General features: G+C 52.6%; 1 protein-coding gene across 2 annotated transcripts in view; it reads left to right on the top strand.

Moving 5' to 3' along the window:
* Window positions 1–12,939, top strand: part of ANXA6 (annexin A6) — a 46,881-nt gene that overhangs the window by 19,099 nt on the left and 14,843 nt on the right. For both annotated transcript variants that reach the window (XM_059174078.1, XM_059174076.1), the window contains exons 8-17: window positions 1,103–1,159; window positions 1,994–2,087; window positions 2,508–2,603; window positions 3,756–3,814; window positions 4,877–4,999; window positions 6,262–6,320; window positions 7,655–7,733; window positions 9,385–9,466; window positions 10,392–10,486; window positions 11,053–11,166. In XM_059174078.1, the coding sequence (XP_059030061.1) occupies window positions 1,103–1,159; window positions 1,994–2,087; window positions 2,508–2,603; window positions 3,756–3,814; window positions 4,877–4,999; window positions 6,262–6,320; window positions 7,655–7,733; window positions 9,385–9,466; window positions 10,392–10,486; window positions 11,053–11,166 (858 nt within the window). The remainder of the gene's footprint in view (window positions 1–1,102; window positions 1,160–1,993; window positions 2,088–2,507; window positions 2,604–3,755; window positions 3,815–4,876; window positions 5,000–6,261; window positions 6,321–7,654; window positions 7,734–9,384; window positions 9,467–10,391; window positions 10,487–11,052; window positions 11,167–12,939) is intronic.

The raw sequence follows: 12,939 nt of genomic DNA, 5'->3' as shown, positions 1-12,939 counted from the left end.
AATAATGGAAAGTTCCGGCACCAGCAGACCTGCATTTTGTATGGCTGCAGAGCGTTGGAAAACATGACCCACCCTGCTGCTTCCCCTTCACCTGCCCGGCTCCCCGGAAATTCTCGCACTGAGCAGTTTCAAGCCCAGGTCCAAGGACCACGCTTGTGGGAAGCTTTATATAGGAATTAAGCCATTTCTCTGTTTCTTTCACTTCCTCTGCTCCCATACACAGTTGACCCCAGCTGCTCCCAGGTCGTTTTCTCCATTGCCATAGCAACCCATATCCCACAGTAAGCAGCTGGGGGATTACTGGAAACAGCAGGAATGGGCAAGTGTGACCTTTGCCCCCAAGTTCAAAGCCATTTGTTCTGGAGAGTTCCAGCTCCTTTTCAACATCTAACACCAGGGGGCCAGTGCCACAGCATGGATTGTGAATGTGCGGGCTCTGTCTTCAGAAGCTGTGTCCACAGGAGAGCCCGGGGCTTTGAGATCCTGAGATTCATAGTCCAGGGGAGGAGGCCTGACCCGCGCCCACGGAAGCACGATGCCCGCTTGGGCTGGCCCCATCCCTTGCAAGTTCCTTTGTTGGATGGGGCACTGAGCCTGGCAGGAGCAGCAGAAACACCAATAGCACTGGGTGCCTTCACTGCTTATGAGCTCAGATCTCAGGGCCCAAGTCTCAGATCCTCCCTGCTGAACTTTCTGGGTCAAGGTCTGTGAGCCCCCAGGGGAATGCCGGTGTGCAGTCTTTTTAGCCCTGTAGTATCATTTTCCACGGGCATCGTGAGCCATACCAGGACCTGTATGGGGTCCTGTTCTCAGTACAGGCTCTGGCTGGCTCTGGGATGGGGCACCTAGAGGGACCTTGGTCATTCTCAGGACTCTCCCCTTTGTTCTTAACTCCAAGGATGAAGGGAAAAGCCAACAAACCCCATGATTCCCCACAAAATAGATGCATCAGTCTTGATGTAGTGGCAGCTGAAGTCACTGCTCCAAGACCCACCTGGGCCACCATACTTTCTCTACTGTCCTGTTCTCTCCCTGGTATCCACACCAATCCCATCTCCCTGGCCCTGGTATGTGAATCCCGTGTCCCTGTGTTTCTGCTCAGGGAACCAGGGAGGCGGATGATGTTGTGAGCGAGGACTTGGTACAGCAGGACGTCCAGGTAAACCAGCACTGACCAGGGGCTCTTGGGGCACAGCAAGGGAACCCCGAGAGCTAGTTGCTTGGGGATCCAGGGAAGGGCTGGGGGCCGAGTAATTTGCATCAAATACCAGAAATAACTGACTCATGGCCAGTGTTTTATGCAGTGCTTTGTTGAAGAAAGGACTTAAATTGTCTTTCAAAGGTACGCAACATATATAAAGTTGGTGAGATATATTTTGGAGCTTTTGTCATTTGTTCCTTTATTCATTCAGTTAACTAATATGTGTTGAATACCTACTATGTGCCGGCCACTCTGCCAAGCACTGGGGGATCACTACTGATTAAAATCACACAGTACCAGGAGAGAAAGGCAAATATTAGTCATACAAACACCATCTCTAGGGATATAGCATTACGTTCAAGGTGTTTTGAGCCCCACTGTGTGCATGCAACACTGCAAGGGTAGATACAGAGAATGCTAAGACATAGTCCCTGTCTTTGAGGAGCCCATGCCATAGTGGGAAGACAGGCTTATAAAGAAGTTGTTATAACATACAGTGAAGCAAAGCAATAGAGAGGTACAAAACTATGGGAGCCTAGAAGAGGGAAGGAGGAGAAGAAAGAGGACTCCACCTTGGGGACATCAGGAAGTGCTTCAAGAACAAACGGGACATTTAATCTGGGCCTTGAACGTTGAGTCGGAGTTTCCCCAGAAAGAAAGGAGGGTATACAGGTGTATGCAGAGGTCCTGAGGCTACCAATTACTCGTATGTTCAGGGATTCAGCAGCAGTTGATTCGCTTGGCCAGTAAGTTCTGTCTCCTTTCCATGAAGTCCTTCCTCTTCCCCTTCAGGACCTGTACGAGGCAGGGGAACTGAAATGGGGAACAGATGAAGCCCAGTTCATTTACATTTTGGGAAATCGCAGCAAGCAGCATCTTCGGTTGGGTAAGTTCCAGAGAACAAGGACCTACAGCTGCTCCCCTGGAGTTGTGCCAACGATTCCATTCTTTTTTTCCTTTGCTACTAATAGAGCAGGGTAGTTACTTCACCTACAGTGCAAGTACTAGTCCTGATTTTATTAGATGGTGGTTTGTGTAGTCCCTCAGGAAAGTCATTGACAGGATGCTCAACCTTCCCAGCTGAATACCTGCTTCCTGTTGGAGTGTGAGGTACACATAAGTCCCTCACGTCATACACGGCCTAGCTGCATGGTGACTGGTGGTGTGCTTGACCTCCCTGCTGGCCAGCTCCTCAAAGACCAGCCCTGACTTCATGGTGGGCACTCTGGTCCTGGCCTCCCCTTCTGAAGTCCTGGCTTCTCCTGCCTTCTGGGGCACTCTCAACACCCCTGTCTCTCTGACTCAGTGTTTGATGAGTATCTGAAGACCACTGGGAAGCCAATTGAAGCCAGCATCCGAGGAGAGCTGTCTGGGGACTTCGAGAAGCTGATGCTGGCTGTGGGTATGTCCTGACCTTGCATTCCCAGGGGCTTTGGGGGATTCTGGGATTCTGGCCCAGGAACAAGAGCCCAAGAATGGGAAAGAGGGATTACATGATCTGGAGGCAGGAAGGAGAAAATCGGACGCGCAGTGAGTTCTGCGGGTTGGCCAAGGCCACATGAAGTCAGGGAGGCAGGGAGTGGAGCCTTGGGGGGCTGACTTCCTGTCACTCCCTCCTGTGAGATAGAGCAGGCGGGGCAAGATAGAGCTATGAGCCCGGGCCCAGAGGAAGAACCAGCAGGAGAGCAGACTTGTGTGGGGCCCATACCACATGCGGCGTGCTGTGTGGAGTGTTTAATCTTGAAAAAAGACCCAGGAGAGGGGCATGATCTCCACTTCACAGATAAGGAGACCATATCTCGCAGAGGCTATGTCACTTGCCAAGGGGTAGTTCAGTCATGACTTGGGGTATCATAGGCACAGGGCACACCAGGATCTGACTAGTCGGTTGGTCGACCCAAGATTCCAACCCAGGACTTCTCCCAAATCTGCTCTTGACTTGGGACAAGTCTCCTGTCCTCTCTGGGCTTCAGTTCCCTCATCTGATAAATGGGGGTGGGGGTGAGGCCCTGCCTGACCCAGAGGCCCTCAGAAGCTCGACATGGCAAGAGGCAGTCTGTCCGAGTCTGGGGAGGGTTGTGTGCGTGTTTCCTGGGGGAGAGCTCTAGCCCCAGCCTCCTCCTCCTTCCCGGAGCTGTCCCCAACCCACTCTGCTTTAGGCAGTCAGGTTCTGGCCTGCTCTCCTAGCAGGATCCAAAGTGACGTAGCTGCCGATACCCTTGTGGCCGCAGCAGGACGAACAGAAACACCCCTCCCAGCTCTACCGCAGGTGCTGCCCCCCACCTGGGCCTGCTCCCTGCCAGCCCCCCAGCAGACTAGAAAGACGAAGTGGGTCTTTAAGAGGCACAGCCCACATTTCACCAGCCCAGTTCCTGATTTCTCGAAGTTCTGGGTTTGTGTTAAAGGGGGTGGCGCCTTGGGTTATCAGGAGCCTGGATCCATCCTGGGTTTGCCCTTCGTGGTCCCTAAGGGGTAGGAATAAAGAAGGGGTCAGGCCACCCCAACCCATTCTGAGACAGCTGGAGTAACTCCGCCTCTCCTTCCCTCTTCCCAGTGAAATGTATCCGGAGCACTCCAGAATATTTTGCGGAAAGGCTCTTCAAAGCGATGAAGGTGTGTGTGTGTGTGTGTGTGTGTGTGTGTGTGTGTGTGTGTGGGATCAGTGGGAAAGAGCTGTGGAGGGGGTCTCTGCCCATCCCCATGGGACTGTAGAGACATTCTGACAAGTCTGTAGGACCCACTGGCCAAAGAGAGCCCTCAGGGGATTGACTACAGGAGAGAGTGACGGCCCTTTTTCCAGGCGAGCTCCTGAGCTTGGGTCACTGTCCGGGCGCACGCCTGCCCACCCAGATACCTGCTCCCGCCTCGTGATTGATAACAGGGTGTTATGACAGCTCGCACTGGACCCATCCAGCCAGAGGAGCTAGAAACCCACACGTTTCAAAAATATTAATTGACCAGAATGTTTCTGTACAGTGGATGTAGATTAGACCACTTTGGAAGATCCTTGTCGTTGTCGGCTAAGACTCGCAATGTTTACCCCTGTGACCCAGCGATTCTACCCTAAGCATGTACATGAAAACAGTGATTCCCACTGTTTTGCCCACAGGACACACAGAAACTAATGATAGTTCTGTAGCACAACAGGACCCATGAATGCAGAGGCCACAGACCCAAGGCCCAGGAGCTCAGGCCTTCGTGGCGTCAGTCGGCCATCCCAAGGGCAAGGGAAATATGGCCCATTCTCTTTCAGAGGGAGGTCAGGCAGCTCAGCCCAGGAGAGAAGGTTCCTGTGTGCATGCATTCCAAAGAATGTGGCAGTTTCTTCTAAATTTTTTACAACCCAGTGTCCATCAGGCGTAGCAAAAGAAATAAATGCAAAGTGGTTTGTTTACAGTGTTCCAAGATATCTAACCATAAACAATCTGTATTTAGAGTTATACAGTTATGGTAAAATTGTCAAGGAAACCAAGGATGGACCTGACATATGAAAGGAGGAAGGAAATTAAAGCAAGAGGGACACATAGGGAGCTTCAGGGGAAAGGCAATGTTTTGTTTCTTTTGTTCTTAATTTTAATGTGCTAGCACAAAAATTGTATTTTTCAACCAGCTGGGGGCTGTCAGCCGTCTGGCCTCCTCTCAGGTTCCTGTCCCCCAAACCCACTTGTCTTCCAGGGCCTGGGGACTCGGGACAACACCCTGATCCGCATCATGGTCACCCGCAGTGAGCTGGACATGCTTGACATTCGGGAGATATTCCGGACCAAGTATGAGAAGTCCCTGTATAGCATGATCAAGGTGAGCGGAGCCAACAGGGTACGGAGAGGAGCGGAGGGCTTGGGAACCACGCCTAGGAGAAAAGAACAGTCCTGAGGAGCTGGGAGCCTCTTGGGAACCCCAGGAGCCCCTGCCTCATGGCACGTTCAGGGCACGTGAGACAACTCAACAGAGAAGCAAATGTCTGGTGGTGCTTATGAGTCAAGAAGCTCAAAAGGAAGGCGGGCCTGGGTCAGGAAGGGCACGCGGGCGGAGTTAAGGATGAGGACTCCATCCCAAGGGCAGTGAGCTCAGGCTGCAGAAGTCAGGGTAGAACTCTTGGCCCCGGGCCACGTGATCTGTGATGACTGCGATGTCCAGCCTCTGACACTCGGCCAAGAGACACATAGAGGGTTGGGTATTTTTCTTTTTGGGGGTGGTGAGTGAGATAAAGCTTTCTGAGTTCAAGCTATGTTCCCCGAGTGTTATAGATATTAAATGCAACAATGGTTCATGGGAAGTGTTTGGAAAAAGCTAGTGAAAGTAAGACAAGGCAGCCTGTTGCCTTCAGAACTTCTCACAGCCTTTAATTGGTTAAATCCATCATGAAGCTCTGAGAGAGGCATAAAATAAGCTACATCCATTGGTCTGGGTTTGGCGTTTCCTGGTGTTTTGGTTCATGGAACCCTATTTCCATGGACTATTTCACATGGGGGTGCTGGGCTGGGGATGGTCAGAGAGTAGAAGTGTGCTGGGGCCAGCTCCCATGGGCTTCACGTTCAGTGAAATCCTATGGGTAGCTTGAAAGTATCCCTGTTGGACGTGTTTACACCACGGAAATTGGCAGATATTAGAAATTAGGGCTGGGGCGCCTGGGTGGTTCAGTGGGTTAAGCCGCTGCCTTCGGCTCAGGTCATGATCTCGCGTCCTGGGATCGAGTCCCACATGGGGCTCTCTGCTCAGCAGGGAGCCTGCTTCCTCCTCTCTCTCTCTCTGCCTGCCTCTCCAACTACTTGTGATTTCTCTCTGTCAAATAAATAAATAAAATCTTTAAAAAAAAAAAAAAAAGAAAGAAAGAAATTAGGGCTTTTTAACCTTCTCCCCTCCCCGAGAGCTGGTTGTTCAGGACTTGCCAGCACACCACTGCTTGGTGGTCTCTGCCACCCCAGACCAGAGGAGAGTCAGTATTGCCACAAATAAGTGTTCAGCCTTCCCCTATTTTGGGCTCTGCGCAACCTCCCCTCCTTATCCGAGGGGAGCACAAGGGTGAGAAGTCACCTTTCTCTGTCTCACTTTCTCCCCAGAACGACACATCCGGTGATTACAAGAAGGCTCTGCTGAAACTCTGTGGGGGTGATGATGAGTAAGTGGCTCCTGGACCCTGGGCTGGAGGGGGTGGCCTGAGTGGGGGGAGCGGTGGCAGGCCAGGCTCCCCTGGCCCTCATCCTGATGGATGCATGGACTGGATGAGCTTGGGGATTCCTCAGTGCCTGGTGAAAGTCTGTGAGTGTGTGTGACGGGAATGGGCTCTCCCAGACTGGGGGAGGGGTGGGGGTGTCTGCTCCCATGTGGGTGTGGACTGGGAATCCAGAACAGGGGGGTCCAAGCCCCGCTACCTCATAACTGCTTCCCATTTCATCATCTGTTCGATGGAAAAAATACAGGTGCCCGGTCTGCCTGCTCCTTTATTCAGCACGTTCGTGCCCAGTATGTTCTGGGACAGGCCTCTTGGCAGGGAAGCCCTGGTGAAGCCCCCAGCCCGGTGGGGCTTCCGGACCAGGGCCTACATGTGGGGTCGTCACGGGATAGGGAAAGTCTCTGTGCCTGGGAACGCACAGATCGGGGCACTCTCCCAGACTGTGGGTAGAGAAGCAGAGGCCTGAGGGAGACCTTAAGGAGGAGGAGGTGAAGAGAGGCTCTGAAGGAGAGTGGGTGGAGGAAAGACCTAGAGACGACCACGTTCAGCCTGGTTCGTTTCTGTACCTGATGCTGCACTTTTGCTGGGGCCGGGAAGAAAAGAGGGTGAGAGGTGGGCAGGGCCTGGGGGCCTCCTGCTGGCAGAAGAACCTCTCCTGGGGTAGTGGGAGCCATGGGAGAGACGACACTGGGTGTGACTTGACCAGATTTGTGGACTAGGAGGGGAGCCATAGGTCCTCTGACTTCCTCTCCCAGAGCTTATAAGGATCCAGTGAAGTAAGGGATACGAGAACCTTCTGTTAACCTTTGACAAGTGCCTTGGGGGCTGATTTCGGTTCCGCAGACATTTACTCAGCATCTTGTAAGCCCAGGTAGTTTGCAGGAGTAGAAAGCGAGGGGACATGGCTGTAAGCTGGTAACTGAGCTTGTTTGAGAGGGGAGAGTCGGGTAGAAATCACTCAAATCACGAGGGAGAAAGGGGAGGACAGAGTATTCAAGAAATCCTCTCCTGCTGGGAACATAGAGCCTAGAAGGCAGCTGGGCAGACCGAGCGCTGCAGGGGGTCTCAGGAGAAGGTAGAAGGTTTCTAAAAATGGAGGGGAGGCTCTGGATGGATGAGGCTTGATAGGAGGTAAAGCAAGATGGATTTACTTCAAGTGTGTGGCTGTGTGTGTGTGTGTGTGTGTCCTTGTCCGTGTGCATACATGGCTGTTGCTGTGTGTGTGGTCTTGCCCACGATGACCTTCCCTTCTATCCTCTCCCCAACCCCCTCCATTCCAGTGCTGCTGGCCAGTTCTTCCCGGAGGCAGCGCAGGTGGCCTATCAGATGTGGGAGCTTAGTGCAGTGGCCCGAGTAGAGGTCAGACCCTCCCCACCTCCTGCTTGACCTCTTGACCACAAGCTTCCGGTCTTCTGCTCGCACCTTCCCGCTGCTCCGGTTGGCACCCAGCTGCCCCCTGGCGGCCAACCTGAGACATCGGTTCTCACATCTGAAGCTTCTTTGTCTTCCAGGAGTGATGAGTTTGGTGGGCGGGCACTCTGCTGTGGGCCTCTGATTCCCGCCCTAACTTCTAACACGCAGGGGAGCGTTGGGGGCCCGCTGAGTACTAACAGGGCTTGCTGAACGGAGACATGTCTGGTTCTGTGGATGGGCCTGTGTCATCCTCGGTCAGACAGTTGGCCTCTGGAGGCTTCCAGATGGTCTGTCACCCCTCAGGGCGCTGGGTGACTCGAGGTTGTTCTGACCATCCTGAGACCCAGGGTCCGCGGACGTACTGGGGGCTAACCATTCCAGGGACTAGTAGCCCTTGGTCTACGTGAAAATAATTTGGCACGTTGCATTCTCTCTGTTACTCATGGAGCCATTTTTGGCAGGTCCCTACCTCTCCCGGCCTCTGTCTCCATCTTTCGAGCGAGGTGTTAGACACGGCAAACTTAGTGCCTTCCAAGGGCTCTTGAGCACTGATATTCTAGAACAGCATTTCCCAAATTGCAAGCCAAGAAGTGTCATTGCAGGTGACTTTAAATTACCTAAGAAATGAATTCTTTCGGGTGAGGGGAGCCTTGGGGGCATTTGGTAACACCAAACCTCACATAGTGAGAGAGTGACTTTTCAATCCCAACCTCCTCCTTATTCTGTCAGAGGGAGAGTCTGGCTCCGTGCCACCCTCACTGACTTTCCTTTTTTCACAAACTGAGCTGAGAGAGCTAACTTCAAGTTCAGAGCTTTTGACAAGCAACAGCATCTGCTTAAATTTGGTGATATTTGACAAGACGGTATTTTCTCTTTATTACATTTATTTTCATGGGTTATCATCCGTCGATGGCACTTAAGACCAATTTTCTCTTTATGATAGTGATTCAAAATTCTTTTCATTCATTAATCCACATAGCAAATATATTTTGAGTGCTTATTTCTGTTGTAGGCACTCGGGATCCATCCAAGAATGAAATGAACAAAGCTCCTTGCCCTTCAGGAGTATTTAAATACACTTAAAAGTGAATGCATTTAAGTAAAACAGAAAAGAGGTTGAATTCAGTAGAAATATTGAGAAATAGAACAGGGCATATGCAAATAAGGAAACACTGAGAACCCCACTTAGGAGTGACTGAATTTGGGAGATTCTGTTCTGGGATTTCAGACATTTTGTTTGCCTTTTCAGGGGATGGGGATCTTAAAGAGGCAGGAGGGCCTTGGGGACAGGGCAGGATTCTGACAGGGACTGGGGAGGCCCCAGTGCAGCTAGGGCAGGGCTAACTCCTGGGGCAGGAAGCTGGCTTGACCAGCATTTGCCCTGCTCCCAGGTCTGGGTCTGTCTCTTGCCCCCTCTCCCTTTCTCAGCTCTAGGGCAGGGGTCTGTCTGCTGTGCCTTCACCCCTGCCTCTTTCCCCCGAAGCTGCTTGGTTTGGAGCTCATGGGGAAAGCTTCCCCTCTCTTGCATGCTCCTCTCTTGGCCTGGCCCCCAGGGGGGCCTCCAGACACCTGCTGAGGCTCTTTCTGCTTCTCGCAGCTGAAGGGAACCGTGCGTCCAGTCGACAACTTCAACCCTGACGCTGATGCCAAAGCACTGCGGAAGGCCATGAAGGGACTCGGTAAGGGGACCAGGAAGGGGTGGGTGGACTTCTGGGGCAGCAGGTGTGGCAGGCTGGGCAGTGGGCTGGGCAGGAGTGAGAGCGGAGGCCTAAACTAGGGTCCACAGAACGAGGAGGGTCCTGGCTCCATGAGTCTAAGCAGGAGTGAGGGGGGTTGTAAGGACCTGGGAATGAACCCTTCCTAGAGACCAAGGTGTCCCCCAGCCTGTCAGGAGCAGTGTCCTGGAGTAGAAGGAAGTCTTAAGGCCTGGGTTCTCCCCCTGGCTTTGCTTTCGACTCACTGTGACTTTGGGCAGGTCCTTCAATGCCTCCAAAGCATCCATTTCCCGCACTATAAAGTAAGAGCTGCAGACCCAATTCTGGGATGGGAGTGCCCCCTACTAGTTCCCCCTTCAGAGCCCCTGTTTGGAACTAGTGGGAAGAACTACTCTGTGGGTGGATGGCCTATTCTCAGAAAGGCCATCGGGGACAGGATCCGGGTTTGGCCTTCAACACTTTGCCCACCCCTGACCCTGCCCATCTAACAGCACCTCCCAGAGACCTTGGCTTAAATCCTCCCCATCTGGGCCTCCTCTCCATTTGTCTCTTGGGAATGATAATAGCCCCCGAGCATGTCTAGGACTGAGATGACAGGTGCAAGAGTCCTTCTGAAAGGTGGAGTCCTGTGTGGAGTCCGAGGTTGAAAGCATTCATCTAGGAGTTCAGAGGTGGTATCCTGATGTTCTCAGAGTCGACATGCACTGGTTACAAGGACTTGGGCTCCAGCTCCTAGGAGCTGAAGAGAAAGGACACGGGGTCCCCATGGGATTTAGATGGGCAGGTTGGAAGGATCCCTTAGTAGCTACTCGGCCCCTTTGTGGCGTAGAGGGGACGGGGGAAGTGGGCTGTGGGTCTTCCTCTGAACCATGCAGCTTTGATGATTCAGGAACTGACGAGGACACCATCATCGACATCATCACGCACCGCAGCAACGCCCAGCGCCAGCAGATCCGTCAGACCTTCAAGTCCCACTTCGGCCGGGTGAGGCCTCAGCCAGGCCCGGGGGGCTTGGCTCTCACAGCCAGTGCCCAAGTATGGGCGGTCCTGGGGCCCCTGTGGTCATGTGTTCTTGGAGTATCTCCCTCATTGGTTTTGGGCTACCTGTAGCACATTCTGTCCGTCCCCCAGTTCCCCAGGATCAGCACCCGTGGGGATGGCTCAGTGTGGGGCTGAGATGAGTTGCTTTCACACAGCGTTTTCTGGATCTCGAGTTCCAGAGGCTTCAAGGCCCCAAGGCTGAATGACTGAGATTATTGTGCCTTTGCAGCTGGCGAGCTTCCCCCACAGTGGGAATGATGTCCTTCAGCCCTCCCCCGCTTTCCTGTTCTACCTCCTTGCCTCCAAGGAGAGCCAGTCTTCCCTCTGCTTGGGGTTTTTGCCATCCTTTAAATAGTAAACCTCAGCAAAGACAGGGGTGGGTTCCCACTATCGCTATCCCCAGCATTCACCTGGAGCCCCTGATTCCTCATTCCATATCTCCTCCCTGTCCTGGGTCACTCGGGAACATGTGGTAATGCCTGCGTGACCTCGGCCCCCGTCCTTCGTAGGACTTGATGGCAGATCTGAAGTCTGAGATCTCTGGAGACCTGGCGAGGCTGATTCTAGGGCTCATGATGCCACCGGCCCATTATGATGCCAAGCAGTTGAAGAAGGCCATGGAGGTATGGTGGGGGCACCAAAGGGATGTCCAGTATGTGGGTGTTGGGGGGACCCGGGGGCTCCCCACAAACACAGGTGTGGATTGGCCATAGCTCCTTGGCAGAGCCCTTCCCACGCCCAATTCCAACTAGTGTGAACTACAAAGGGGATAACAGAGGTACAGGACTCCATCTGGTTTTAGACATGGCTGAATCCAGGGACTCAAATAATGTTACGTGGACTCTTGTCTCTCCCCTACCAAGGTTGTCTGTCTTCTGTGGTGGCTTTGCTCTCAGAAAGCTTTCTCCTTCTTGTGGTAGGATGGCTTGTGCATGTATGTCCTTCTTCCCAGAAGTTCCACCAAAGTCCTGGCTTCCGCTCTGGCTGAAGTGAGGTCACATGCCCAGTAATCAGTGGTGTCAGGGGATCTCAAGGAGCAGCTAGAGAAAGCAGGATGGATCTGGAAGGGAAACAACAGCAGTCAGAGCCTGTATTCGAACTCACTGTGATGTTGGGCCCCTTACACTTTCTAAACTTCCATGCCTTCATCTGTGAAACAGCAGTGATCATCCCTGCCCTTCAAGCATGGAGTGGGCCAGGCAAGGTCATGGGTGTGAAGGACACTGTTAACTCTGAAGACCTGCCCTTGCGGTTGATTAGCAAGAAAGGATGTGATGTCCCAGCCCAGCTGTTGCTAGAGCTGCTTGATTTCCCAAGGGACCAGCTGTATGGGGCTCCTCTCTGTCATCAGAGCATTTAGCGACCCGTCCTGGGCTCAGCTCCTTGTCTCACCAACACACAAGGCAAGGCTATTGTCTTATCCCCATTTTACAGATGGGAAAGTCTGGCTCTGAGCCTCAGTCCCTTGATCAAAGTCACAGCGTTACAAGGTAACAGCTGGGATTCAGACCAAGTCTGTCTGGCTCTGGAGCCTGAGACCACGAGGACTTTGGGCCCCTGGAGGATTCAGAGAAGATCAGACATTTTCCTGGGCAAAGCAAATTGAGGTTCTCGTCCTTTTAAAATGCCTAGACAAGAAAAGCAAAGGATTTGAAAATGCGGAGTTTAGAGGTTGAAGGGAGCAGTGAGATAACCTGACCCGACCCTTCCCTTTCCCACAATGGGAAACCGAGGGAGGCTGAGCACACCCAGCTAGCGGTCCGGCTAGCAGACCCTGCCCTAGGGAAGGGGCTAGACCCTGGGTCTTAGGATGCTCTGGGAATCAGGCTGTCCTCCCCCATATGCCTGCTTTGAATAAAGCACTTGTGAAGATCTCCGTCAGCCTCAGTCTCCTTCAGGTCAGGGCCCCAACGGACTGGCCACCCCACGGGAAGTAACCTCTAAGGGCAGTGAATGTGGCTTTCCTGTTTCTTACAATTGTGGCTGCAGCGGCTTGTGCGGCGACTGGCACGTTGCAGGTGTTTAACAGATACTTGAATCTATCGATCTATCCATCTCCTTTGCCCCCCTCCCCTCCCCCAGCGTGAGGACATTTGAGTAGCTGTTTCAGTCCAAAGAACCTAACGGGTCTGTCCCTAGATCACTCCTCAAAGGCAAATATCAACAAATCCAGCATGTTTTTCCCTTGAGGCACGGAACCTTTTTTCTTCTGACAAAATAGTATGTGAGACAATCTACCCAGAGGAAAAAAAAAAGAAATGAGAAATCGCCTGTGATCCTTCACCCATCCAGAGACCACAGTCACAGTTATACTGTGAAGCATGAGCTCTGTTGTTTTTATACATTTACACATAAATATGTGCAGAGACATATGTGTGTGTGCCTTTTTATATACA

The sequence above is a fragment of the Mustela lutreola genome, chromosome 5 (genome assembly GCF_030435805.1).
Source record: "Mustela lutreola isolate mMusLut2 chromosome 5, mMusLut2.pri, whole genome shotgun sequence".
NCBI lineage: Eukaryota > Metazoa > Chordata > Mammalia > Carnivora > Mustelidae > Mustela > Mustela lutreola.
Note: the sequence above shows the minus strand (reverse complement) of the source record. Positions and strands in the feature narration are given on the sequence as shown.